Source organism: Seriola aureovittata, chromosome 18 (assembly GCF_021018895.1).
Source record: "Seriola aureovittata isolate HTS-2021-v1 ecotype China chromosome 18, ASM2101889v1, whole genome shotgun sequence".
Classification (NCBI taxonomy): Eukaryota; Metazoa; Chordata; class Actinopteri; order Carangiformes; family Carangidae; genus Seriola; species Seriola aureovittata.
In genome coordinates, this window is record NC_079381.1 from 22,462,501 (window position 1) to 22,488,659 (window position 26,159).

Genomic DNA, 26,159 nt, shown 5'->3' on the forward strand with positions numbered 1-26,159 from the left:
CGGCAGGGTCGAGCTGTGTGCGGGTATGGACATAGCTGCTCTGCATCAGGGTTACTCCAGCAACATCTACTCGCCTCACTACCAGGTAGGATTCAAACTGAACCGCCAGCCAGTGCAGGAGCATTTTCATGAACAGTTAGAGAGGTTATTTTCTTTCTCCTCTTCCACTTGCTCTAATTAGCTCCGGTCAGTTATTGTTTTTCTTGGTGCCGATGTCAGATTTCCTTTTTTGCCGCCTGTGATTGTCACCCAGCGTTTGATCTGTTTACATCCTGCATGTTTGTTTTACATTAGCTTATATGTGTGTGTCTATTTCAGCATGCACCACATAACCTGTGTGTGTGCGGTTCTGCATGTTTGTGTGTGTGTGTGTGTGTGTGTGTGTGTGTGTTTTAGCGTGCTCTCTGGCCTCGATCTCACTTTGGAGGTGAAGAGAAATACTGAGGTGTAACAGAGTGAGAGACATCACAAAACACAGCTGATGAAACACTTAACAAAGTGTTAACAGAAAACAAACCGACTTACAGTTTTTATTTACTTATTTTATTTGATGCCAATTGTAGCAAAAGCATTGATTTCAGAGTCATACATGTTAATTAATTATTGACCGTTAAAGCTGCTGATGTCACTGCTCTGCTCTGGTGATGATTTTGGGATCCCAGACAAATTAGACTCCAATAAGAAACTTTGCTTGAGGTGAAACTGAAGGAGCTGACGTCTCTGGGGCTTTTATTTTTAGCCTCACATGGATTTAACCCGTACCCATGCAGTCTGCTGAGTCAGCACGAGTATCTAGGCAGTGTGTATTTTAAGTGTTACCTGGTGTTACAGTTAATGGCCCAGAATTCACAGCAGCTTTTCCTTAGGAATATGAAATAACAGATTTGGTCTTTAATAGACGAGACAGAGCCACGAGAGAAAGACAAAGTTGAAGTGGAGGCAGTGATACTGTGTGAGGTGAGTTAGAGTCAAACATCACTCTGCCCAATCACAGACGTGAAACACATGTTGACGTCACTCGCTTCCTGAGGATATCGTGATCTCTGATCTCAGGCGCAAATAAACGTCCATAAATCTGCTGATAAATCACTGAAGAAAGAAGCTTCAGTATCTCGGTCACCCAGTGATCGTTGTCTTTACATCCATCAGTACACGACAAACAGGAAGCGCTAACAGCTAATGCGGCATACCCGTTGGTGTTAGCGCGTTTCCATCTGTCAGACCAGCAAAAACATTTTCACACGAAAGTTGAATTTCACACTGAGCTGATTAAAAAAATAAATGAAGTAGAAGGACAAACAGCTTCTCCCATAGAGATCCACTTTAAAACACAAGGACGTTACAGCAGGACGAGGGAGTTCACTGAAAATTAGTGGGTAATTGCAGCTGTTATTATTACTAGGGCTGGGGTGAAACGATTCCCACAATATGGCTCCAGGAAGGATTAAAATCACTGACTAGAACAGATCATGTTAAAATCGCTCCCCCGCCGCCGGAGAAGTTAATCCAGCCCGACTGAGGCTGAAGTGGAACAACGCTTTACCTGTGAATGTGATATTAAGAAGAGCCTCACCTCTCGTGATGTCCCACGTTGTAAATATTCCGTTTCGCTTCATCCGTCTGTGTCTGTTCCTTTTCAGAACTCCAGATACCAGGAGGAGCTCAGTCTGTCGAAGGAGCGCAGCAGCTCAGAAAACCAGCGTATCGGCGTCCTCTGCAAGGAAATGTAAGTACTCACTATAACTATTGTGTTTTTTCCCGGTGACCTCCAGCCAGACAGTTAATTACACTGGTGTGGGGAATTTGTCCTGAGAGGAGAGGGCTGGGGTGGGGCGGTTTACACTGATTATTAAAAACAAAAGAAAGTACTGTGGTTTGTTTTAATTACATGTAGACAATGTAAATATGTATAAAATGTCTTTATTGGTCGACCAGTGAAATGTCAAGTGTGTTATTAAGCTGGCTCCATCTCTAACTCTCTAGAGAGACACGTCCACTTGTAAATATGCTATAAATTGTTGTGGAAGGTCCATAATTAGCCTAAAGGGGGCTATTATGTGATTATGGATATAATGGTGGAGTGGAGCACAATGCACAATACTCAGAAAACCGTCTTGGGGTATTCACATAAACATTTGGAAACCATGAGTCCTCACTGAAAATGTTTGAGTTTATCCTTGAAAGACCAAGTTTAAGATCCTTTGAAAATGAATGAGAACGTTCTTGAAATCAGCTCGAGTCGTGTAATCCGCCACAGTTTCCGTCAAAGTTACAAACTCCTTTATTTATTTATTTATTTTTGTATTTATTTATGTTTCCATTTGCAAAATGGAAACGTGAGGCGTGAGATGAAATTTAAGTCAATATTGATGTTCAGTCTTTGCGTCATAACTCAGTCGACTTTGAACAGACATGATAGAAATATTTTTAGATTTAGTGGGAATTACATTTCCCAAGGATTTTATTATCTCTGAATAATGAATGAATCCATAAATCTGTGTTTAAATCATGGGAAAAAAAGAGGCTTCTTATAAGTGCAGAACGTGCCTGAGATTCCTCATGTTTTTAATGTTTCTTTAGTATCACACTTATCCAGTAAAATATAAAAAGATATATGAAATATGAATCAGCAGCAGATCTGTGACTGATCGCTCAGCTGATGCTTTTGATGCAAGGTAAAAATATTCCTTCTTTTCCCGGCATGTTTTTACCTTTTGCTTTGTTGTGTTCGTGGTGGATCTCCAACCTGATGTCGAGGTCTATTTATAGACCTTGAGTGTGTATCTGTTGTGTGTGTGAGTGTGTGTGTGTGTGTGTGTGTGTGTGTGTGTGGAGGTATGTGGTGTGTTGTTGAGTCTTTACATCATCCTGCCACACCTCCCCTGAGTCATCAGAGCCCCGAGCTGTGACATCAGCGCTCCAGATGGATCTAACTGGCTGAATTACAGTCATTAACGTACAGCGTCCTGTAGGAGGAGCAGCAGATGGAGACGGAAATGTCAACAAATGTCCTTCGTTAGAGTGAGCAGCGCTTTGTCTGCTTCTCTGCGTTGTGCCTAAACGCAACACTAAAATAAATCAAATGCCTGTACGTGGAGGAGTCACGTTAAACACCTTTAAGACTTGTTTCCCACCCTCCACCTCCGTCCTGTCGCGACCCAACAATGTGTTCCTCCGTCCTCTCCGAGGCACATCCTTCCTCCGTCTGCCGCTGTTATGTAATCTCTCCTCCTAGGACGGCCTGGCTCCAACATGGGCTCCTCTCCCGCTGTGACATCAGAGTGTTTGTGTGTGTGTGTGTGTTTGTGTAAAGCTGATTGTGTGACTTTGTGTGTTTTGTTTGTGTGGAATCAATGTGGCTTTTGTGGCATCTGAGAGAACAGCTGTAAACACCACAGCTGTATTTGTAGCCCTGGTTTTAAAGTAGGGCACAATTCACTTTGAATTTCTGCTTCATATATATTCAAATATTTTATGTTTATAACTAATTTGTTGTTGTTTATGTTTAAAGGTTAAAGCAGGTGATATTTTATATTTTGTGTGTGTGTGTGTGTGTGTGTGTGTGTGTGTGTGTGTGTGTGTGTGTGTGTGTGTGTGTGATCTTAATCCTCCGAGCCATAGAGCTCCATTGTTTCCAAAAACCATTAAAAACCCATCAGAGAGACTCACTGTTACACTGGGTGATATGTTCCTTCATCACCATAAACACACACTCGTTTATTTTGGCTCAGTCCTGCACACACCGCACACTCAAACGATTCATCCGCCACTGAAAGTAGTTCCCCAATAGACGCACCATATTTGTTTAAAACTGCAGTGACCGACTGTTTTAAGAAATTATTTTGCCATTATAAAAAATAAAAATATGTTTGTGATCTGTTCTTGAAGATATATATACCTTCAGAAGGAACCAAGGTCACAGAAAGTTTTGTACTGAGAGAAAGACTCACTGTTGGTTTTGGTATTTTCATGGGGCTTGTTTAGGACTGCGACTAACGATTATTTTCATTATCGATTAATCTGCCAGATATTTTCTTGATATTTTTGTCTATAAAAATATCAAAATGTTCATAATTTCCCAAATGTGAAAGTTAAATTAAAATGTTTTGTTTAATCTCATCAACAGTTCAAAATCCAAAATATAAAGTTTTAACACTTAACAAGCTGGAATCAGCAAATGTTTTGCATTTTTTGCTTAAAAAATGACCAAAACTTTCAAACTTTATTTGACTATCGACCGATGGAGAAATGTTTCCACTTCAAACGAGAAACTAAATACTGTTGTTTTAGATTTTGTATGAAACATTGTCCCAAGTCAAATTGGAAAAGCGAGTCTGAGAGAACAGTGACGTTTCGTTTGAACAGTCTTTGTAATACAAAATATGTAAGTGCAGTCCCCTCTAACTCGCCCCTCCTCCCTGTTGTGTGTGTGCAGGATCCTATAGCGACATGATGAATGTAATTATACATCAGTCAGCTAGATATTTCACCCAGATGGCGCTTAGAGCGGCATATTAGTCACGCGTAGCTTCAGACTTCCTCACCACACTCAAATCCTAAGAATGACCCACATGGAGCTAAACTCAATTCCTCCAGAAAATCATTTGGTTCCAGCAGCTAAAAATAGGCGACGGCGTCTCTGCTACTGACTGATTTTGATCATATGGGCAGATTACAGTATCGTCTTGATGATATCCTGCTGGAGTGGATGTATATGTGCTGTATCTTAGTGCTGGAGAGAAAAGGAGCAGAAGCAGCAGAGGTAGACAGACAGATGGCTTTTTGAATGATGAGATGGTTTTGATCAGTGTCAACAGGTAGTACACGACCTGTTGCTCCACGACTGCTGGATGTATAAACAAGCAACTGTTTGCTTTTACAAGTTAAGTAATAAAACCCACATCAGGAAACAGGAAATCTTCATACCTGAGCATAATTTTTCTGACGAGTAACTGTACCAGCTCAAGTGATGTGTGTGTTCGTGTTCAGCAGATGTGAACAGAGTCAACATCTGGCAGCAGACTTAGATTTAAGCATATAGCAGTGATCGTGACATAGATATCACAGGAACCTGAGTGGTTTTACAGCCGCACTCAAAGTGTGTCACGTCTCCTGTCTTGCAGCGAGGAGCTGAAGCTGGCCTCCCAGAAGTCTCAGCACCATGACGAGGTAATGACCCTTTCCCGATTCCACATTATGTAAACGAGGCTCCTTCATCCTGTTATAGATCAGGGTTTTGATATAAAAACAGACACGGTGATGTGATTAATAGGTTTTGTCGTAGCGAGGATCGACCTCCCGCTGTGACTGGACTCTTAAAGCTCAGGCGGGTTTAGCGTCTATTTTAATGCCTCTATATCTGTGTGTGTGTGATCTGTTCTCAGCACAACGAGGATCACAACAGTCAGACACCAGACATGAAGACCAGGTAAGACGTGTTCGGACTTTCTAACTCTCTCTCTCGTGCTCGGACTTTGATGCAGTCACTTTGTTGTAGAAAATAGAAATTAATGAGATGATGTGATTTAATAGATAATCATAACGGTCACATTTATTTCTCCACAAGCAATGAAATAGCTCATTAAACTATTTCAGCAGCTCTGACCTGATTATACACTGACTCATAATCAGGAACAAGCTATTCCAACCCACTGTTTTTAACAGAATTTATTAACATTACATCATCAATAAATGGATTATGCATCATTATAAGACACTGTAATGTACATTAGCTCCAACCTGAGCAGCAGAAGGTCTGAAATATTGATTAGTGATTTGATATTGACTGTATTAGCCGCTGGAACAAACTGACCTTTACATTGTTTTAGGTCATAGAGAGATGTAACAGAGTGATGTGTCTTTTCACTCACAAACAATCTTTGGCAGATTAACCAACAGACTGAAGTTTCACTGGAGCTGTTACAGAATAAATTAATTATTAATTAGCTGGAGCTAGTGAGTGTTTTTCTCACTGGGAACTGGGTCCAAAATGGAACCGACTCAATGTTGATTACATGTTGTTTCCTGAACGACAGCAGGGTTTATTGTATCTAACAGCGCGTTTAGTTTTCAGTAACACTTTGAAAATGGTGTTTTAGGTTCTAAATCTATTTACTGTGTTGTTTTGATCGGCCTTATTTTAAACCTTCTCTAAGTCTGGAAATAAAAGAAGCTGTGACTTCGTCGTCTCGCATGTCTCAGCTTAGTAATCAAGAGGATTAAAACGTCTCACCACTTCTACAGAGCAGCGACTGAAGTTGAGAGTGAATGTTAAATAAAGTGGGGATGATCGGGGGACTGAGGAAAGATGACAGTCGTGGATCAAAGACGTGTGGTGTAAGATCGAAGCGACAGAAGGGATGAAGGCAGAGGGAAGTGAGGAGCAGCTGGCAGCTCTGCGGTTTTTAGGCCGAGGGGAAATGAAGAGGTGCTGATCAATTAAAGCAGAAATGATGATGACGATGATGATGATGATGATGATGATGATGCTGATGCAGAGGGAGAGAGTCTGTGTTCTCAGGTGAGCATGAAAAGAGACGGGGGGATGTGATTCAGTGTCACTTATGTAGCAGATGCTGTCCGGGTGTCAGCTGGGTGTCACTGTTGTGTTATAATTGATTTTGGAGGCTGTGGGTGAAATACACAGTTCTGTTAATCCACCGAGCGGCAGCAAAGAGGATTCTCAGGTGTGAGTCCCTGGTTTCTTGCTGCTTTATTACTTGGTTTATGGAGGTTAAAATCAAGCGTCATTTTACCTCTTCAAATTGTATTGATGCTGGAACTTGAATGTAGTTCCCAGTGAAGTCAGGCTCATGTGGATGGAAGAGACCAGACAGGAGTTGTAGTTGTTTGAGAGCAAACAACCTGCAGCACACACTCGTAAATCTCCATGTTTCCACAGAGAAAACATCTCCAATCAGGAAACGGAGGGAGAAGTAAAATTCCAGAAATCCACTGGAGCCTTAATCTCAGACAAAGATCGGGAACTGGAAACTCTGAGGAATGAGGTAGTCACACACGACTTTCCCCGCGTCTTCTGGTTTATCTTCCTTTACACGGTGTAATCTGAGCTGGGTGAGAGATTCATCCCTTCGCTCTGTCGCTGCAGATCGCGGTCCTGCGAGGAGAAAACGCCATGGCCAAGACCCTGCAGTCGGCCGTGGAGACGCTGGAGAGAGACAAAGCTCAGCTGCAGGGCCGTGTTCACAGTCTAGAGCAAAGGCTCATGGGAACGCAGGCCTCAGAGGGAGAGGACAGGGAATCTCCACCGTCAGGTGAGGAGACAATGATTCACATTCACACTACTCTGCAAATAAATAAATATGTCAAATAAAACAAAAATAAATAAATAAATAAAACAGAAAATAGCCTTGATACAATCAGAAGACCCCAGACATATTGATCAGCGATTATATTTCGATTGGTGTTTCTGCAGGTGACGCAGCTCTGGAGCAGCTGAGGGAGGAGAAGGAGTTCGCTGAGGGACAGGTGAGACCGTCCGGATGCCTCCAGTCAGCCACTTCACGTTCAGGTGTCAGCTCTCACCTGTGGCTACGTGAAGGTGATCTGTGTCTTAACTGTCTCCGCCAGATCAACTTCCTGAACAGCGTGATTGTGGACCTGCAGCGGAAGAACGAGGAGCTGAAGATCAAACTGAAGAAGCTCGCTCTGGCTGAGTTCAACGGCAACGACGGGACCGATGGGTAACCAACACACAGTTTAAAATAATTCACATATGTAATCATTTCTGCTTCGCTCGATGAAGATTGAGTCGCGAGATCGAAACACAAAAAACAAATTAAAGGTTCATTCTGTGGCCAGTCTTTCCCTCTGAGTCCCGGTTTCTAAAATCGAAACCTTGTCTTCTCTCTGTCTGGTAGTTTTGGTGAAGCCGTGTCGAAGCGGGAAAAGAAGCCGCCCCCCCGTCTGTTCTGCGACATCTGCGACTGCTTCGACCTCCACGACACCGAGGACTGTCCCACTCAGGCCCAGAGCCCCGACTCCGTACCTCACACCACCTATCACGGCAACCCGGCCGAAGAGAGGCCCTACTGCGACATCTGCGAGGCCTTCGGACACGCCACGGAGTCCTGCAACGACGACCAGACCTTCTAGAGGTTCCAAAAACTCGCCCCCTACATTTTCATCCCTTCCCTCTCCTCTTTCTTCTTCAGCACTTCTCACCTTTTACTCTCCTGCTACATCCCCCACAATCCAGCCCGACATGCCTGCAGATTTTTCCATAACGTATTTTTATACTGTATTTATGCATTTCATTGGTAGCCGCTGTCCTGATCTCAGCTCTTTTTCTCTGAAGATAAACTGTTCTGTGATGCAGAATGCTCGTCCAAATATGCTGCTTTGGTGCAATATTGATGTTTATGACAAAAGGAATCCGTCCTCTGCACTTGTCGTTTTTTTAACGTGTTGTTTTGCATTTAAGTTTGTTTTCTGAAATAAGCAGAAGTGATGTTTCACATTCGTTGTTTTTTGGGGGCTTTATTTTTTTGAATTAGCAAAACAAAGTGATGCAACGAAGTGAAGCACAGTTGAAACTGAAGGGAAACTGAAGCTCCTTTCTGACTTTACATTCCTCAGTCTGTACGGCTACCAACCAATCAGAGAGAGTGATACTGCCACGTCAAACAGTTTACTAAAGTTTATGTTAAGTCCAAAGCCCTTCCTCCAGTGAATCAACTCACAGCAGAGTGTCAGGGCCACTTGGAGGAAAAAAGGATTTCAACATTTGGAAAATACATTTGTAATTTTATGAGAAAAACTCAATATTTTGACCAAAACAAAAGTAAGATTTTGAAGAAAAAGATGAGGAATATTTACAGAATATTCTCAATACTTTACAACTTTATTCCTTAAATATAACTTAACATTATGACTTTTACAACTTTATATTTACTTTATGCTCAAAATATTCCAACATTATTTTGAAAATACTTTCTCATAATATTACAGCATAATGTAGAAATATTACTAAGTTACTCTCAAGATAATGCAACTTTTTTCTCATAATAGCAACTAAAAAACTTATTTCTCAAAATATTAAGACATTATTCTTGTAATATTACAACTTTATTCTAGAAAACTTTTTCTCTGAATATTACGAATTAATTTTTCTGATATTGTGATTTCAGTTTTTTTTACAATATCACATCTTTATACTTGATATATTACGAAGTTTTTGACTTTTAATTTTGACTTTATTCTCAAAATTTTCTGACCTTGTAGTGGCCCTGATCCTCCGCTAGCTAACGATCCTAGCTAGATGTTAACCTGTGGTAAACTCACACATTAATAATTTAACATGAGAGAAGTTCAGTCTTGACCTTGGAAATCGTGGTTTCCACGGTTACTAGTTCTTTTCCAGAGCTTTTAACTGAATCTCACAGAGTTTAGTTTTTAGTCTCGAGACTCGGGAATAAACAGTTTACTCCTGTGTTTACATCTGGTTATGAAGACTGTGAGAAGCAACTGAAAGCTTCAGAAAAGGCTAGTAAGTGGACATTGAGTTAAAGGGACACCTCAAATATTTTACAAATACAGGTCAGTTTATTTGTTTACTCGCTCACTTTTCTTGTAGGAAGTGGCTCTAAAGCATTTGTGTGACTGACAAAACAATCTCACTACAAGGTCCCTTTAATTTGGGATCTGGAGCTTTCGATCGTATCACACAATCTTTCTCATTAGATGGAGTTTGCACAGTTGCGATGGAATTATAGATCTTCAAAATTTCCATTTTTATTATCGCTTTAAAGCTGAGATTTTTACGATTCCATGACAAGTGGGCGACTTGATTGAAAGCTCCAGAACAGCTACTAAATGGACTTTATGGTGATGTTATTTTGTCAGATACTGTTTCTAAGGTCACAAATGAACTTTCTGTTTTAACATTTTTGTGTATTTACCTCTCCAGAGGTCAGTGTCGGTTAATAATCTTTATTAATGCCACTGAAAAGGATTTGTTGTAGTTGATGATGAATTTGTTGCGTTTTGTTATTTATTGTCTAATCTTTCACTAACCAGTGATGTTCCCACAGAGAAATAAGCTAGCACTGATTGAAAGTGTATAGTCTGTACTAGGACTACTGTAGTATACTGTAGGTGGGCTTTTGAAAACATCTGCCTCGTGTTACAGGAACTGACCCAGATGAAACTATAGACGCCTCCGCTCACTTAGATTTGCACTGTCCACTTTAAAGATTCAACAGAAACACACGGCGCTTTAATGTCATGATTCTAACGTTATTTAAAAGTTATTTTATCAATAAGGTCAGTACAGATCCTTCAGTACTACTGCCCTCTTTAAAGCTAAAGTTTGACATTTTGGGAAAAACACACTTATTCACTTTTACATGAGAAGTTTTTACAAGTTACCACTTTCATATCCGTCTGGTAAATGTGAAGCTGGAGCGGGTTAGCTTAGCACAAAGCCTGGACACAGGGGACACAGTTAGCCTGGCTCTATCTCCTGCAGGACCCGAGTGAAACAGTTGATTTTATACTTGACAAACAAGATATCACACGTCTGTTTACAGGTACTGTTACCTAGGTGAAAAAAAGTTCTATGAATTTTTAAGAAGCTCAGGAAAGAGCTGCGTGAAATTTGATAAATGTCGCTCGGGTCTGAAGAGTTTAAAAGTTTGAAATGTTAAAAAAAAAAAAAAAAGGGGTAAGAAAGAAGTGAGTTCACCTGTGGCCATCAAGTGGCATTGTGGGTAATGTAGGCATCAGGTTTTGAAGAGAAAGAAGAATGTTTGGAATAAAAAAAGACGATTTAAACAAAAACAGTGATATCAGTTTTTCTCATGCGACTCCAGACGCCTGAAAGTGAATAATCTCATTTCCCCAAAATGTCGAACTCTTCCTTTAAATCAACCCTGTACAGAAACATGTATTTGACTTATCTTGTTCTTAAGCACAATTTTGGATCATATTGAATCTTCCAGTGTAACAGTGTATAATACATGACATGACTAACCATTGACACTAGTCTTTGTAAATACTAATCAGAAGCCTCCTTCTGATAAATGTGTACACAGTGCCATGGAACAAAAGATAGCTTTTATGTGTACTACATTTTATTTTTCTGCCCTGTTGATAAGATTGACGTTCTGCTCCAGGGGAAAAACAAAAGCCCGTTTGTATAGACTTTAAAACATTGTGTACTTTATAAGTGATATGTCTAATTATTGTTATTAGTGTAATGTTTTATATGTAACAACTTCAGGCACAGTGTATAAATGGTTTCCAAATGTTCAGACCATTTTACAGATGTTGATGTGGTGTAAGAAATGTCACTGTTTTCTATGTACTGTATACTCCTGAACAGTCCTATAGAAATACTAAGAAAAGAAAAAAAAGAAGTTTGTGTTTGTGTTTGTTGACTCCAGCAGGAACGACGGTCTACTTCCTGTTTCCAACAGGACAATATGGATGAACTGATGTTCTGATCATTATAGTTTCATCCCCAGATCCATTTTCTCCTGAGAGGTTCAGGAGCAAAGAGCCGATCCAGTTCACACGAGCTCCAGAGGTCTGAGCGACCGACCGAACCGACCCAGCATTAATCTCTCTGATAAAGATGACATGGTGAGACAGAGGTGAGTCGGCTCATAGCTAGAATCATTTGCAGACAGTGCAGCGGTGTCTCTATTGGCCGAACAAGAACGTCCGCTCCATCAAAGGTGAGCAAAAGGTGAAAGGTGAAGTCGGCTGGAGATCACAGGAAATTCACACTTGAAGTTGTCTCTCGTTCTGGCTTCGACAGAAGTAAATGGGAAACAGAGCGAGTATTTCTAGATATATAGATATATAGATAAAAGTTAAATCAACAACACAGTTTGAAAGAACAACGTTCTGTATATGTAGATTACATTTTCTAACTGATTCCTTCCCACGAAACAGTCGAGAAAACACCGACAACTTTGTGAATTTTATTAAGAAAACAAAACCATTGGACATGATAAAAACCAAGCACTACTGATGGAATAAATAAGTCAAACCAAACCATAAATCTGTACAAGATCTAAAGTGAAACAAAATGGTCCCAAGAAAAAAAAAAAAAAAACAAACGAACCAAAAACAAAGAAAAAGAAAAAGGAAAAAAAAAACCAACATACAAGATTTTATATCTCACAGCTTTTTTTTGTTTTGTTTTTTTCCTTACGCACAGTTATGAGCAAACTATAAGCAATCGGCTCGATCAGGTGAAAGCTACAACATAAGTGAGATTTGTTTTTTCTTAAACTGAGTGTACATAATGCTGTTTATAACTGTTAATGTCAATACAATAGCATTTTAAGTTCCAGCGCTGCTGGACTGGGAATGAGGTATATGCTAATCCATCCTCTGAACTGAGACAATTGTCATTTTTTTCATTTCTTTTCTCTCCATCCATGTGAATGCTGATTTGCTGAAATCTGATCAAGTAATCCTGTGTCATGAAGTACTTCCATAGCCCCTGTTATGTCATGAAGTCATTGGTTTGCAGTGATTTCAATTGATTTCAATCCATATTCACAAGTAAATATTGATTAATCAAAGTACATCTTACACGTGTGAGGTTGTACATTAGAGGTCATAGGTCTGAATCCGTACGATGAAGTTCAAGTAGCAAAAACCGAGAGCTTGATGCCGCACGTGTATGGATTCAGCCGACAGACAGCACCTTGAAGGAGGATTAGAACCAATGTTTGAGCTGAAAGACTGGACCCTTCTGTGGTGAGCTACAGAAACATGTCGGTCAGAGATAAGTAGTGATACACAGAACACGTACAGAGATGGGAGGCGAGGAAATCAAAGTCGTGATGGTGGAGCAGACGGGGGGGGGGGAGGAAAGAAAAAACAACCAGTATCAGCAACTGGTCTGGTTCTACTTTAGTGGGGGGAAAACAACAACAAACAACAACAACAAAGTGCCACCTGAAGTAAACACAGACCAGGAGTTCTGATTGATGAGGTTCACAGATGTTCAAATGTCCAGAAGACAAATTTAAATTTAACTTCTGGGTAGTGTTCAAATTCCAGTCTCCAACTGTTTTAAAGAAACGGTTTTTACATCTCGGGGAATGTGACTGAAATAAGATCGATACCACTCACGTCTGTACGGTAAATATCAAGCGGGAGTCTGTTAGCTTAGCTTAGCATAAAGACTGGAAACGGGGGGAAATAGCTAGCATGGCTCTGTCCCATCCGCACCTCTGAAGATCACTTATTAACACACTTTATTTTGTTGTTTTTTTAATCAGTACAAAAGCTTTAGTTTTCCACCAGGAAGTCACCACATATAAAACCACTATTTGTCTTTTTTTTTTAAAAAGACATATTTCTTGGAAGAAAACTTTTTTTTTTTTTTTTTTTTTAAATGTATTGACCAGTGAGCTTTAGAGGTGCAAGTAGGCGGAGTCAAGCTAGCTGCCCCTCCCCCTCCAGCCTTTATGCTAAGCTATGCTAACTGCCTCTGGACAGACATGAAAGTTGTATCAGTCTCATTTTACTCCCAGCAACCATTTCCCAAAATGCTGAACTGTTCCTTTAAATAAAATCAAATGTTTGTAGATGAATAAAAATATTGGATCAAACAGATTAGTGACAATAAGGCAAAAAAAATAAAATAAAATAAAATAAAAAAAATGGCACCAAAATTGTAATTCAAAGCCTGTCTGACCTAAAACATGTATTTAATCGTAGCAACTCAAGGCACGCCTTCAGGACCTATGCTACCTATGCTTGTCTTCACTACTTATCCAAGAGTTTATATCTTGACCAGTACCGTCGTCGTCTTCCTCTACGAACCACAAACTAACTCGCTTTTAAAAAAACAAACAAAAAAAAAAAAACATGTGAATGGAGAACTTTTCATGGATAGAGAAAAAAGACATCCACTACAGCAGCAAATCTATCTGTGATCGATTGTGACATACCATAACAGTGCATTGACCCTCCTGAGAAAAAAACCCTAAACATTTCCTAAACAAATATAGAACATTAGTCTAACAGGAGGCGAATCGGGAGGATTGAAGTGACGTGGTCTTAGGGTGGAGGTTTCCCCGCCCAGCCACTGATCTGAGACCAGGTTAGCCTCTTGAGTTATCCTGAGCTAAACCATTAGCAGTGAAACGTTTTAAAAAGCGGTCTCAGAGCAGCGTCCGGGATCAACCTCGTCCTACTCTCAGATCCCCAGTGTTGACTCTCTTAGTCACAGATGCAGGTCAGGGTCTGTGGTCTGGCCTGGCGCTGGCTGGGTTGGGTTGGGTTGGGCTGGGTTGGGTTGGGTTGGGCTGGGCTGGGCTGGGCTGACAGCGCCGCCCCTGGTCACAGAGGGGATTGCAGCCTGGGTTCAGAGCTTCTCTTGGCATTAGTGAAAAAGTGTGGAGAACTGGAAGGAAGCACGGAGGGGGACCAGTGAATAGAGGTAATATCCATTCTCCCTCTGTGGCAGAGGAGTGTTAGGGCAAAGGTGGCAAATTGGAGGGGGGGGGGGTAGACGTCAGGGAGGGAGGAAGAGGGGGAGGAAGAGAGACGTCCATTCTCCCTTTGGTATTGAGGAGTTTGGGTGAAGAAGGAGGAGGTGGGGGGAGGAAGAGGAGCGGGAGGCTAATGTGTTCATTAGCACTAAATTATCTAAAGGAGGGAGGAACAGAGGGGGGGAGGGTGAGGGAGAGAAAAGACTCAGCCCCAAACATTTAACTCTCCTCAAAGTCCTGAGATGAGGACTCCAGTTTGCTTTTCTTGCTGGGTGGGGCCTCCGCCTCCGAGTCCTGCAGCGAGAACAGACGGATGATGTTCAGTCGTCAGCAATAATACAAAACCTCATCATTTCTGCTTTTCATTGTTTCATTCATACCCTTTAATTTAAAAGTATTTATCATTTCATGTGGAACAAAATCAACCTTTTAAAAGTCACCAAACTCTTTGTGAAGTACAATTGGAAATTCTACATTTAAATTCTAAAACTTTAAATAATAAAAACATGGACGTTCGTGAACAAAACTCCCCATGCGAAGCCAGAATCAGCCGTCAGGTGCTGGTTGGTGAAAATCAAACGTACCCACAGCACACTGAGATGCCTTCACTGTCACCTGGTGTATCCACGGTCCTACTGTATCTATGTGACTACAAATATCCATTCAACACTGACTGTTGTAGGTGTAGCAGTGAAGTCAACACTGGAGTCAGTGAAGAGAGTGTTGACAAAATAAATCTGTATTTTGTTTATTTGACTCTTTAACAGTTTAATACTATATATAAAGTTTCTTATTGTTATTTATTTGTATTTTATCTTCTCAGGAATCACTTGTAAATGAGATTTTGACGTGAATGTGACTTCCTGATTGAATCGAATATAAATAAATAACAGTCACGGTCACACAGATCAGGTGCGACTGGAGTTTGAAGACAGATGTGCACAGGTGTTCGTACCTGAGTGGCTTTGCTGTCTGAAGAGTCCTTCTCCCCTGAGGACAGGCTGTCTCTCTTGGCACTTTGTGCTCTCTCTGAGGTCTCTGATGAAGGGGTGGTCTTACCTGCAACATGATCACACATGCACACATCAGACCAGGAGAACGGTTCTTTATTCCACAGCAAATACAGAGAGCGAGCTGCACAGGACAGGTGACGTGCTGCAGCTGCAGACTCTGACTCTTTAATGACACTGTGTGGTTGAGCAGAGTAACTGCAGAGTCTGAGTGGATTGACACAGCTGAGACACACTACTGTTCTCAGCCAGAGGTGAGTGTTGGTTCAGCAACAGGCGAGAAAGTAAAGTGGAGTAATAAAGAGACGGAGTATCAGAGCCGCACTGAGGAAAAAAATCTTAAATGTTCGAGAATAAAGTCGTAATTTTGAGAATATATCAAGAGAAAAAGTTGTAATTTTATGGCAAAAGTTATATTTCGAGAAAGAAGAATCGTAATAAAGTCACTATATTGTAAAAATGTAAAATTTCGAGAGAACAAAACATAATTTCTATGAATATTACAATCAACCAAACAAACAGGTGGAAGGACAGTCAGTGGCAGCTGCTGTTTGTCTAACGACAGAACAGACTCAGTTTCTTCACAATCTTTTCATCGTCCTGATGATGATGATGATGATGATGATTAGCCAAAAGATAAAGTTTCTCCTTATTAGTGAAACCTAAAGTAGAACTTCGCTCCATGTTCCTCATGTAAAAGCTTCTGATGTTTCTCCTCTAAATCAACACGCAACCTAAAATTACAACTTTATTCTCATTATATTTCGACTTTATTCTCAAATTTAGTGATTTTTTTTCCCTCAGTGTCGCTCTCGTACTCCGTCGTAAGAAAGAGACGAATCGACAAACAGACTTTTACATTAATACACTTATTGATTCAGTTCGTAGTTTGTATTTTATAAACGAAGGACGGAGACAGAATAGTGTTTTTTAACCTCTTGGTGCCACGTCGATCTGGCATGAGAAGTTAAACTTGTCTCTTTCAGCGCTTCATGATTTATTCCGCGCTCATTCTTGTTTTTGTGCAGATGTGATGATGTTAGATTCATTCGTCACAGTGTCTCTATAGACAAAAGAAGTTGTTATTTACTTTCTCCGTTCATTGAGCTGCTGCAGCCTTTGACCGTCATCAGGTGACTTTCAGTTCAGACGTGTGACTTGTGCTACAGAAATATGACGGGCGAGATGAAGTGACCTGGAGGTTTATTCAGACGCGAGGTCGAGGTGTAAAACTGCCGTCAAGCTAGAGGGTGAGAGTGAGGCGGAGACGGAGGAACCTAGAAGAAGGTTGACGGTTGAAATCTCTGGGGGGCCACAGCTGCACTGTGTCTGTGTCCCTTCGTGTATTTTCAGTTTATGTATTTAATGACAGGGAGGCCGCCGCTCTAATTATCTCTCAGCGTGACGCCGCTCGTCCTGATGTTGCGAGACAGAGACGAGATTAGGGGAGAAAAACCAAAAAAACAGGATGTGGCTCGTCATTCACCGTTCAGCATCACCACCACCTGCGAGCTGTTGACTGGAGGTCAGTGATGCGATCTGTGTGTGTGTGTGTGTGTGTGTGTGTGTGTGTGTGTGTGTGTGTGTGTCTGACCCCTCTTGCTGTCCGGGCTCTGGTCAGTCTTGGCCTCGCTGTTGTCACGGTGAGACAAGGCGGTGGGCTCGGGGGCGGGGCTGGTGCTACAACTGTTTTCCTGTTTCACTGGGGATGAGTCAGCGATCGAGCTCTGGTTGCTGTTGTCGTCTGGCAGAGACACATCGATTCATTTTAGTTTGAGATTATCCAACTTTCATCGTAGACACCAAACACATTTTTATTATGCTTCTGTATTTCATCATTAGAATTAGTTTGACATTCATATCTTTCACAGACGATGCAGAATCTCCCTCAATTACTCAAACACAAGCAATAAAGATGCTTCTTTTAGATGTTTGAATGTTTCATCCGAGCTGAACAAGTCTGGTGTTATTCCATATTTTTCTTATTGACAATAAATCCCATGAAAAGACTTAAACCAGCAACATTTACAAATTGATCTAAGCCTGGTGTTATTCCTCTGAGCCACAGGGATTCACTGTTGTTCAGAAACACATCAGTGTTTGCTGCTTCATTACTTCAAATACTCACTAGAGCAACAAAAGTGGATTAATCCGCCGCTGAAAATAGTCCCTAACAAACACACTGTTTTCCTGTTTTGGTAGCGTTTGTTTGAAACTGCAGTGCCCAGATGTTTCAGGTGAACTCCGAGCCTTTTTAAAAAATGAAACAATACTTTTGTGATTCATTTTTGAACAAGTCCCTTCATGGTGTTGACCGACAGTAAGAGGAATATCCCCAGACTTCAGTACCTACCATGCATGTCCATCATGCCTGGAGAGGAGCTGTTCTCTGGAGTCGTCAGCTCTGAGCCGTATTTCTCATCTTTGCCCTTCTTTTTATTCTTGTTCTTCTACAATTGAGAGAAAAAGACACTAAATTAAATCCGTTACAGTCCCATTAACATGTAGTGAGACAAACAAATATAAAACGGTGCAGCAAGGAAAAAGAATATGAAATACAAAAAATATTTAGGCCTTGAAACAAAGGTCAAACTTTTCCTTTTATATATTACAGTTTAATGTTGCTGCAATCCATACAGGCTGTATAAACTACGCAGACGTGGATATTCTGTAGATAAACCAACTACTGTATGTGACATTTAGGAACATATTTATCTCAGTAGTCCAGTTACTCCCACATGTCACGGTTTGACCTGTATATGGACACTGTGTTTTGTTGTTAATAAATAATCTTTCCACCTTCTTGCCTGTAGATAATGGTCATCATCAGCCATCATGTTTGCTTATCCTAGTTTCAGGCCTGACATGAAAGATGTTTTTCACTGTAGAACAAACTGATTCATTGGTCTGTTTATTGAAAACAAAAGAAAGAAAAAAAAATTTTCCATCACGCCTCCTTTTTCTTTAAACTAAACTTGCTTGTTTTTTGTCTGAACATCAGTCCATTTCAGTTTTAAACAATTAATCAGTAGTTGAAGATTAATTTTTCTGGTAATTGTTTCAGCTTTGTTGTTTCGTTTTAGCTGCAGGTCAGGTCACGTCCTGAGCCGTTTGTCCTTGGAACTGTGTGTGAGTACATTAAAAACTACAGGAAGTGGGAATTAAATTCATTATATGTGTAAACATATTAAAAAAAAGAAGCTGATTCTGAAAAGATTCATTAATTAACTGTGGTTCCTCGATGGTGGAACGAGCTGCTGAATGCTAACAGAGCAGCAGCAGCACTCACTCTGGATAAAAGCATCTGCCAAACGCCTGAATGTAAATGTAAAACATGTGGCTGATAGTGTGTCTGTTAATGTCACTGAAGAGGCTGAACTCACATCATCTGACTTGGGCTCCGTCACTGGCACCCACTTGTAGATGCGAAGGGACGTGTCTCCAACAGTCACCCATTTCTTCTCCCTGTTAAAGAAACAAAACACAAAACACAAGATGACTCAAAACCTCTGGGGAGCAACACGTTACCTCCCCGACACTTCTGAATCAACACAAAGCAAAAAGCACAGCAGTCATTCTATGAAACACCGTATAAATATTACAAAACCCCAAAATATTCAGTTAACAATGATATAAAACAGCATTTGGGAAGCTGAAAACTAAGAATGTTAAATGACTTAAACCCGTCCATGAATGGAAAATGTCATGTTATAATAAATACGCTCTAAAATCTCTAACGAATCCCACAGACTCATAATGTCTCTAAATACAATAAGATAAAAGCCATTTAAAAGACATCACCGTGGGCTTTAGAAAAAATTGTGACAGACATTTTCTTCTATTTTCTGACATTTTCTACATCAATAAGAGCACTGGAGAGAATAATTGGTGTGATAACCTGTAATAAAAGTAATCCTTAGTCACAGCCCTGAATCATTTGCTCAGAAAATAATGAAAAATGTCAATTTTCCATTTCACAAAGCCGAAGTTGACATATTAAAATAACTTGTTATGTGTGATCAACAGCCCAAAACCCACAGAAAACTAAGAAAATAATCAATATTCACTTTGAGAAACTGATTATAATGACTTTAGACATTATTGCTTAAAAAATTAAAAGAAAAAAGACAACTTAAATCATCTGACTGAGCTGACTAATCATTTATGCTCCAAAAAAAAAACACTATAGTAACATATAATCAACATTTTCATTAATCTGTAGATTATTGTCCTGATTGATCAAATGGTATTCAGTTTACTAATGTAGAAAACAAAGAAAAACAGCAAATATTAACATTTGTGAAACTTGTACCTGTGAATTTGACATATCTGCTTCAAAATAAATGACCTAAATAATGTATCAAGAAGCACAATAACTGTGGTTTGACTAATCGATTAATCAACTATCTTGAATTCACTGTAAAGTAACTTTTAAACAAATAATGTTAGTTTACAGCAGCAGAAAACAAATCCTTACTACAAAGTAGTAAGTATAAAGTAGAAAAGGTCAGAAAACATAAATCATCAAAACATTAATGTTAAATGTCACGTGCTCCATATTTACTCTGAATGATATTTCAGTTTGATCATTTGTTTTATTTTATCAACTTTTTCGTTAGAAAAACTTCTGACTTTGACCTGGGGACGTTTGATTAAACCACCTGATAAAAAAAAAAAAAATCATCAGCTAAATTCGGGGTTTAAACAGCAAAAATGAAAAACAGGATATTCTAGGAAAAACTACATGTATGTTCGAGCTGTTAAATGTGAATAAAAATGTGTTTTTTTTCCTTGTGTTAAACGTTAAAGACTGAGTCACTACGTGTTCAGCCATGCAGTACAGCAGCCTACTTCCCTCTCCCCACCCCCACCGAGCCTGATTCTCTCTCAGACCTAAAGGCGACTCAAAGCGCTTAATTTAAAACTCCAGACGGACTAAACTGCTCCGGAGCTCCGGAGTCAAATTGTTTCCAAGTCGAGAGCAATTGGACGTTTCGGTCCCTAAAAAAAGCGCCGCCGCCGCCCGCGCTGCGAGGCTCCACAGCGGGCAGCAATGGCTTCATGTGACTGCATCGAAATGGCTTCTGGGTTCAACCCTTCCCGTTAAAATCAGCGAGACAAAAAAAAAAAAAAAAAAAAAAAAAAAAAAGAGAGAGAGGGAGAGAGACACCGGGTACATGTCTGAATCCGCCGCCGAACGACGGTCGGGGTGGTGCACCGCACTAGTGCGCCCCGGTGCACCTGAGCTGCAAGTACATCTGCCGAGAATCCCGTTCAAAAAACCGTCCTTTAATTTCTTTCAATTTCATCTCCTCACTCCGTCTCGCTCCTTCCCTCTCCTCCCCCAACAAGCAAGCCTTTTCTCGTGTTAGATAACCGAGCCTGCTTCTTCCTCTTCGTCCTCTTACCATTTTCGTACTTTCTCAATAGCGGCCATAACCCGCTTGATGTCATCCTTCGCCCTGCTCCGGGTCTCAGCTCGGACCGACCTGCCCGACATTGCCGCGGTGGTTATAATATTTTTAAGCTCGCCGGCAGTTCAGACACAATGCAAACAGTAGAGCGCACAGAGGAGCCACTGCGCATGCGCAGGCCGATAGAGCACGGAGGGAGGGGGGAGGGAGGGGGGAGCACGGCTGCAGCTGCACTATGAAGACAGATCTGTCTCCTGCTGTGTGAGTAGGAGAACAAAGAGCCAGCAAACAGCCTGGATACAGGGCAAGTAACTAAGTACCGGAACCGGACTGAAGTGGGCAACTACACCCGGATATACCGGGAAGAGCCGGGTTTACCCCATAAAACCTGGGTCCACATAGATCCAGATAGAAAGATAGATAGATAGATAGATAGCATATCAAATAAAAATATACAACATATATATATATCATTATCCATAAATAAATTAGAGAACAGAAAGAAAAAGATAGATGCAGCTGCTAATTTGTGATGTCTACACTTTCTTTATATTGTAATACATTGTGAACCTGTATTAAAGACGTGTTGCTTCAGCTCTTTGAAGGAGGGTTTTGTTAAACTGCACTGTGTTAAGTTGACTAATATTTTGCCCACCCTGTTAAAATCAATGAGGTTTAGGCCAAACAACACACAAACACACTCACACACTGCAGCCTCCAAAATTATCATTATAACCTTCACCTTCACCTTTATGGCCTTTTAAGGCTTTTCTGCAACAATGTGAAACTGTTGGATTAAGGATGGTCTTCTTTTTATTTTGTGACCATCAAAAACTGATCAAAACTTTGGTCCAAGACAAGATCTCTATCTGGAGAGCTAATGCTCGAACTTCAGTTAGGATTTGCTATGAAGCATATGGTGCATATGGTCAAACTATTCTTTAGTGCCAACCACAGCCAAAAGTTTACACACTGAAATTCTATGTAATCTTATCACATTGAAAATCTAATGTTTCTTATTGTTGCAGTCTACCTACTATACAACTGGTAAAAACTAAATGATTGATGAGTAAAGTTAAGAGAAACTCAAAATTACCATGCTGCCCTCTGGTGGCGTAATTTAAAAATTACGCCACCAGAGGGCAGCATGCTAATTTTCGAAAGTCTTCGTCACTGTGAGCGTTTTTTCAAATTTAAATAAGCTTTAGGAAATTCTTCTGAACTGTTCTGAATTATCATTTATAATAAATAAAGAAAAAAACTAATGAAATAGTCATTCGTTGTATAAACTACAACCACACTCTAGTTTTTTATTCAAAATCCCTCAAAACCAAACTGATTTCGACTTCTCCGACCGCACGTGAAGTGACTACGTCATCTATCCGCGACACGTCAACACGCACACCGTCAGAGGCTAACGGTGTGCAGCTCCGCAGTCACTGACAACAACATAACACTGTCCAGACAGAATTTAACGTGTTCTTTTTGCGGTAGTTTGAAAACTGTGACATAAATAGTTTGTTTAAAGGTTTGTCTTGAGTCTCGTGAATAATTTAACTTGTGACAAGGAGCGTTATAAAACTGTGGACTCAGTAAAGACTCTGATCCACCGTGGTTTGTCTTAACCGTAGAAACTACACCTGTTAGCCTCTCCGGCTCGTTTCACGATGAATGAAGAAGGTAAATTATTTCAAGCTTCTCCTTTAGTGTCATAACATGTGTTTAAGCGCAGATATTAAACGTATCCAGGTGTGAGGCAGTGAAGGGGGGGGGGGCAGTGAAACACATGGGAGGGGTCCTTAAACAGAGTTACAAGTTTGAGTTTTATCTGCAATTTAAATGTTTTACATCATCAGCATTATGAGTAAACCATTTCTGTTGGCTTGATGAATATGTTAATATACTATTTTATGTATTTAACACAATATTACAGCCTTTAAAGGATGATGTCATTTCAAGATGGCAGTCAGAGGAAAGTGTGCTGTACTCTGAACAGTGAGCTATTAATATAATAATTACATTTTAAAATGAAGCAGAATTTCCTTCAGTTTCAGAAAGTTTATCAGTTTACTGATGTTAATAAATCTTCAGCAGTTACACAAGTGAGACTGGGTTATTATTACTGAACGCTGCTTTCTGTGTCGAAACAGGTTTATTACTATGTAAGTTTATAAACTTTAATTGTATTATATTTATGTTCCATCAGACTGGGCTGCACTTATTAGATCCTTATTCATCTTAATTCTGCAAATAAAATGTATTTGGATGTTTGTGAAATCCAGTAACACAGTAATACTTCACCAGTGTAGGGACCAGAGTTGGATGGTGTATGGGGTTAGATGTGTTCACTTATATAGGTGTAAACAATGGCTGTATCAGAACAGGATATTGGAGTTCAGATTATTGTGTTGCTCCACTCACTGTGTCTCACTCTCCCGGGTCAGAGCTGGTGGAGTATTTCAGGGCTCAGATGAGGAAAGATCCGGACATGGCCTCTGCTGTGGCCGCTATCCGCACTCTGCTTGAATTCCTCAAGAGAGACAAAGGTGAGTTCACTCCCAGCACCGTCATTCCAACACCTGTGAATCATGTAGCTCCTGTAGCTTTTACAGACCAGGTGCGTCCTGGTGTCAGCCCTGTTCAACAAACTCTTCCTGCCCGCTCAGGTGAAACTATCCTGGGCCTGAGGGAGAGCCTGAAGTGGGCCACAAACTGCCTGACAGGGGTGGACTCCTCTGTGGCCGTGTCCTCAGGAGGAGAGCTCTTCCTGCGTTTCATCAGCCTCACATCACTGGAGCACCAGGTGAGTTACCTGCCTGGTACAAACTGCTGGTCTACATCACGTCTGAAACAGCCCTACGTACTGTATTTTAACACTATGTATCTCAGAAACGCCTCGACGGAACTTCTTCAAATTTGGCACAAACATTCACTTGGACTCAAGGATGAACTGATTAGATTTTGGTGTTCAAAGGTCAAAGGTGAAAAAATTATACAGAGTTTGGTTGGTGGAATTTTTGAACTGGCTTAAAGAGAAGTGTGTTTGGGACTTGTTGTTTGAATGACGGTGGAATTCATTGCTGCTTTTCTTGTTTTATCTCAGCTTCTCTCAGGCGTCATCCTTTTTTCCTTTTCTTTTTCTTTATCATACTATGAATTTCTGGCTCCTAGATGAGAGCAAACAGCTACATTAACTTCATCAAAAAGAGTGTCACAAGAAATATGTTATTACAAGGCGAGCACTAACTTTTGTTGCTGTCTATTTCAGGATCTGTCGCGCTGTAAGAAGGTGATGGAGGAGAGAGGAGAACTATTTCTAGAGAAGATCTCAATGTCCAGGACCAAAGTTGCTAAACTCTGTCACACCTTCATCAAAGATGGCACCGTAAGTACAGTATTTGTTTTACATACGTACGTGGACAATAAAATGTTATTTTGCTCTTTTTTGTACAACAGTTTGATGTTTAACCAAATTCCTAAGAATTTGTTATGCTGTACTGTGTGGACTGTATCTCTATTATGAGAATAGATCAGATTCAGAGCTCTGTGCTCTTTTAAAATACATACATTTAGTTTTTTTGTGGATACATATCATTAATGTCTAGAGTAAATGGTAAGGGACCTAATATTGATCCTTGTGGGACACCTTATCAACCATTTGAAGATTTAAAACCACAACAGTCTGAACTCTGACAGCCAGCTGGAAACAGAATCATTAAAACCAATGGAAATCAATTTATTGAACAAAATGTTGTCATCAAACTCCTGGGACATGTAAACAAAGAGCACAGCACAATGTTGATTTTCTTTAAGCAGGTTAACAGTGTCATCCACAACAGCAGTTATTGCACTATGAGCAGGTCTAAATCCTGACTGCTGTGACTGTTATTATTGTCCAGGGACACGTTGTGAGTTGGCCAGTGATTCTAGGATTTAAGTACAGTTTGTACACAGTTTGTTCACATAGTATTCAGACAGGGACTCATTTATTCTCATTTGTCATCCAGAAAATCCTGACTCACTCCTACTCCAGAGTCGTGCTCAGAGTGCTGGAAAAAGCTGCAGCGGAGAAGAAACGCTTCTCTGTCTATGTGACTGAATCGCAGCCTGACTCAGCTGGGTGAGTGAATAGTGTCAGTAAAATGCGTCCCAGTTTTATTCTGACGAGACCCACACACACACACACACACACACACACATTGAATCAGTGTTTTATATAAATGTCTTTGTTCAGGCGACAAATGGCCGAAGCCCTGAGAAAACTCAATGTTCCAGTAACGGTGGTCCTGGATGCAGCTGTGGGGTAAATACATTTATCATCAGTGTCACACATCGTCAGCTCGAACTTTGAGCGGAGTTTATTTAGTGTATTTCTCTCATTTTTTTCTCAGGTATGTCTTGGAGAAGGTAGATCTAGTTATTATTGGTGCAGAGGGAGTCGTGGAGAGCGGAGGAATCATCAACAAGGTGTGTTCCAGGAAATAGTCAGAGCCCTGTATCACAGAGAGTGTTCAGCTCAGTCTGGGTGTCTGGGTTAACCAGCTTCACCGGTGTTAGCATGGATAAGCTACTCCAGCTTTTTACATGCATCAGGTAAACAAGGTGTTGATGAAATGAGAAACACAGGCCTAAATGTTTCACCTTTGTCCTTTCACAGATCGGCACTTATCAGATGGCGGTTTGCTCGAAAGCTCACAACAAGCCCTTCTACGTCGTGGCGGAGAGTTTCAAGTTCGTCCGTCTCTATCCGCTCAACCAGCAGGACGTGCCGGATAAATTCAAGGTATCGCGTCACGACAGAGTTTCATGTCTAGTCTTACTTTGTGTTTACAGTCGTAGGCGACAGTTTGGGAATTCTTTTGAAGTGAAAAAGTCTAAATCCAACTCCTGCAGCACAAAGATGTTAAACATTTTTTTTAAATGTTACTTTTTATTTAACGACGTTAACGAATAGAAAAGAAACACTGATGGTATTGTACTAATATTTTATTACACAACTGTAATGTCTTGTCCTGTCGTCCACAGTACAAAGCAGACACCCTGAAGACGGTCCAGAACCTGTCAGAGGAGCATCCGATGATTGATTACACACCTCCCTCCCTCATCACCCTCCTCTTCACCGACCTGGGAGTCCTCACCCCGTCCGCCGTCAGCGACGAACTCATCAAGCTTTATTTATAACTCCGTGCCTCACAATTCTCAAATAAAAATCTTATGAAAAGCTAAACAGATGTCAGTGGGCGTGGCTTTGGATT

General features: G+C 40.6%; 3 protein-coding genes across 4 annotated transcripts in view; 2 read left to right on the top strand and 1 right to left on the bottom strand.

Moving 5' to 3' along the window:
* clip1b (CAP-GLY domain containing linker protein 1b) overlaps positions 1-11,378 on the top strand; it is a 30,767-nt gene extending 19,389 nt beyond the window's left edge. For both annotated transcript variants that reach the window (XM_056403077.1, XM_056403078.1), the window contains 8 exons: positions 1,641-1,726; positions 5,124-5,169; positions 5,385-5,428; positions 6,902-7,007; positions 7,109-7,274; positions 7,436-7,488; positions 7,591-7,703; positions 7,881-11,378. In XM_056403077.1, the coding sequence (XP_056259052.1) occupies positions 1,641-1,726; positions 5,124-5,169; positions 5,385-5,428; positions 6,902-7,007; positions 7,109-7,274; positions 7,436-7,488; positions 7,591-7,703; positions 7,881-8,115 (849 nt within the window). In that variant the 3' untranslated portion in view covers positions 8,116-11,378. The remainder of the gene's footprint in view (positions 1-1,640; positions 1,727-5,123; positions 5,170-5,384; positions 5,429-6,901; positions 7,008-7,108; positions 7,275-7,435; positions 7,489-7,590; positions 7,704-7,880) is intronic.
* A 556-nt stretch (positions 11,379-11,934) lies between these two features.
* Positions 11,935-21,061, bottom strand: bcl7a (BAF chromatin remodeling complex subunit BCL7A). The gene is made up of 6 exons (XM_056403079.1): positions 20,899-21,061; positions 18,874-18,955; positions 17,844-17,940; positions 17,085-17,234; positions 15,436-15,539; positions 11,935-14,774 (listed from the first exon to the last, which is right to left on the bottom strand). The coding sequence occupies exons 1-6, from the start codon at positions 20,988-20,990 to the stop codon at positions 14,700-14,702; spliced, it is 600 nt and encodes a 199-aa protein (XP_056259054.1). The 5' UTR covers positions 20,991-21,061; the 3' UTR covers positions 11,935-14,699.
* A 1,234-nt stretch (positions 21,062-22,295) lies between these two features.
* On the top strand, positions 22,296-26,135 carry eif2b1 (eukaryotic translation initiation factor 2B, subunit 1 alpha). Its single transcript, XM_056404308.1, has 9 exons — positions 22,296-22,584; positions 23,349-23,450; positions 23,571-23,707; positions 24,173-24,289; positions 24,912-25,024; positions 25,139-25,207; positions 25,296-25,371; positions 25,562-25,687; positions 25,930-26,135. Exons 1-9 carry the CDS (start codon positions 22,572-22,574, stop codon positions 26,083-26,085), a joined length of 909 nt encoding a protein of 302 aa, XP_056260283.1. The 5' UTR covers positions 22,296-22,571; the 3' UTR covers positions 26,086-26,135.
* Positions 26,136-26,159: the final 24 nt, after the last annotated feature.

What these genes read in the sequence shown, in the direction of transcription:
- bcl7a (XM_056403079.1), bottom strand. Translation starts at nt 20,990, where the DNA reads ATGTCGGGCAGGTCGGTCCGAGCTGAGACCCGGAGCAGGGCGAAGGAT. An exon ending in ATTGAGAAAGTACGAAAATG is followed by an intron (nt 18,956 to 20,898) that starts GTAAGAGGACGA and finishes TTTCTTTAACAG; the next exon opens with GGAGAAGAAATGGGTGACTG. An exon ending in GAGCCCGGACAGCAAGAGGG is followed by an intron (nt 15,540 to 17,084) that starts GTCAGACACACA and finishes ATCATGTTGCAG; the next exon opens with GTAAGACCACCCCTTCATCA.
- eif2b1 (XM_056404308.1), top strand. An exon ending in TCGCAGCCTGACTCAGCTGG is followed by an intron (nt 25,025 to 25,138) that starts GTGAGTGAATAG and finishes GTCTTTGTTCAG; the next exon opens with GCGACAAATGGCCGAAGCCC. An exon ending in ACGTGCCGGATAAATTCAAG is followed by an intron (nt 25,688 to 25,929) that starts GTATCGCGTCAC and finishes TGTCGTCCACAG; the next exon opens with TACAAAGCAGACACCCTGAA.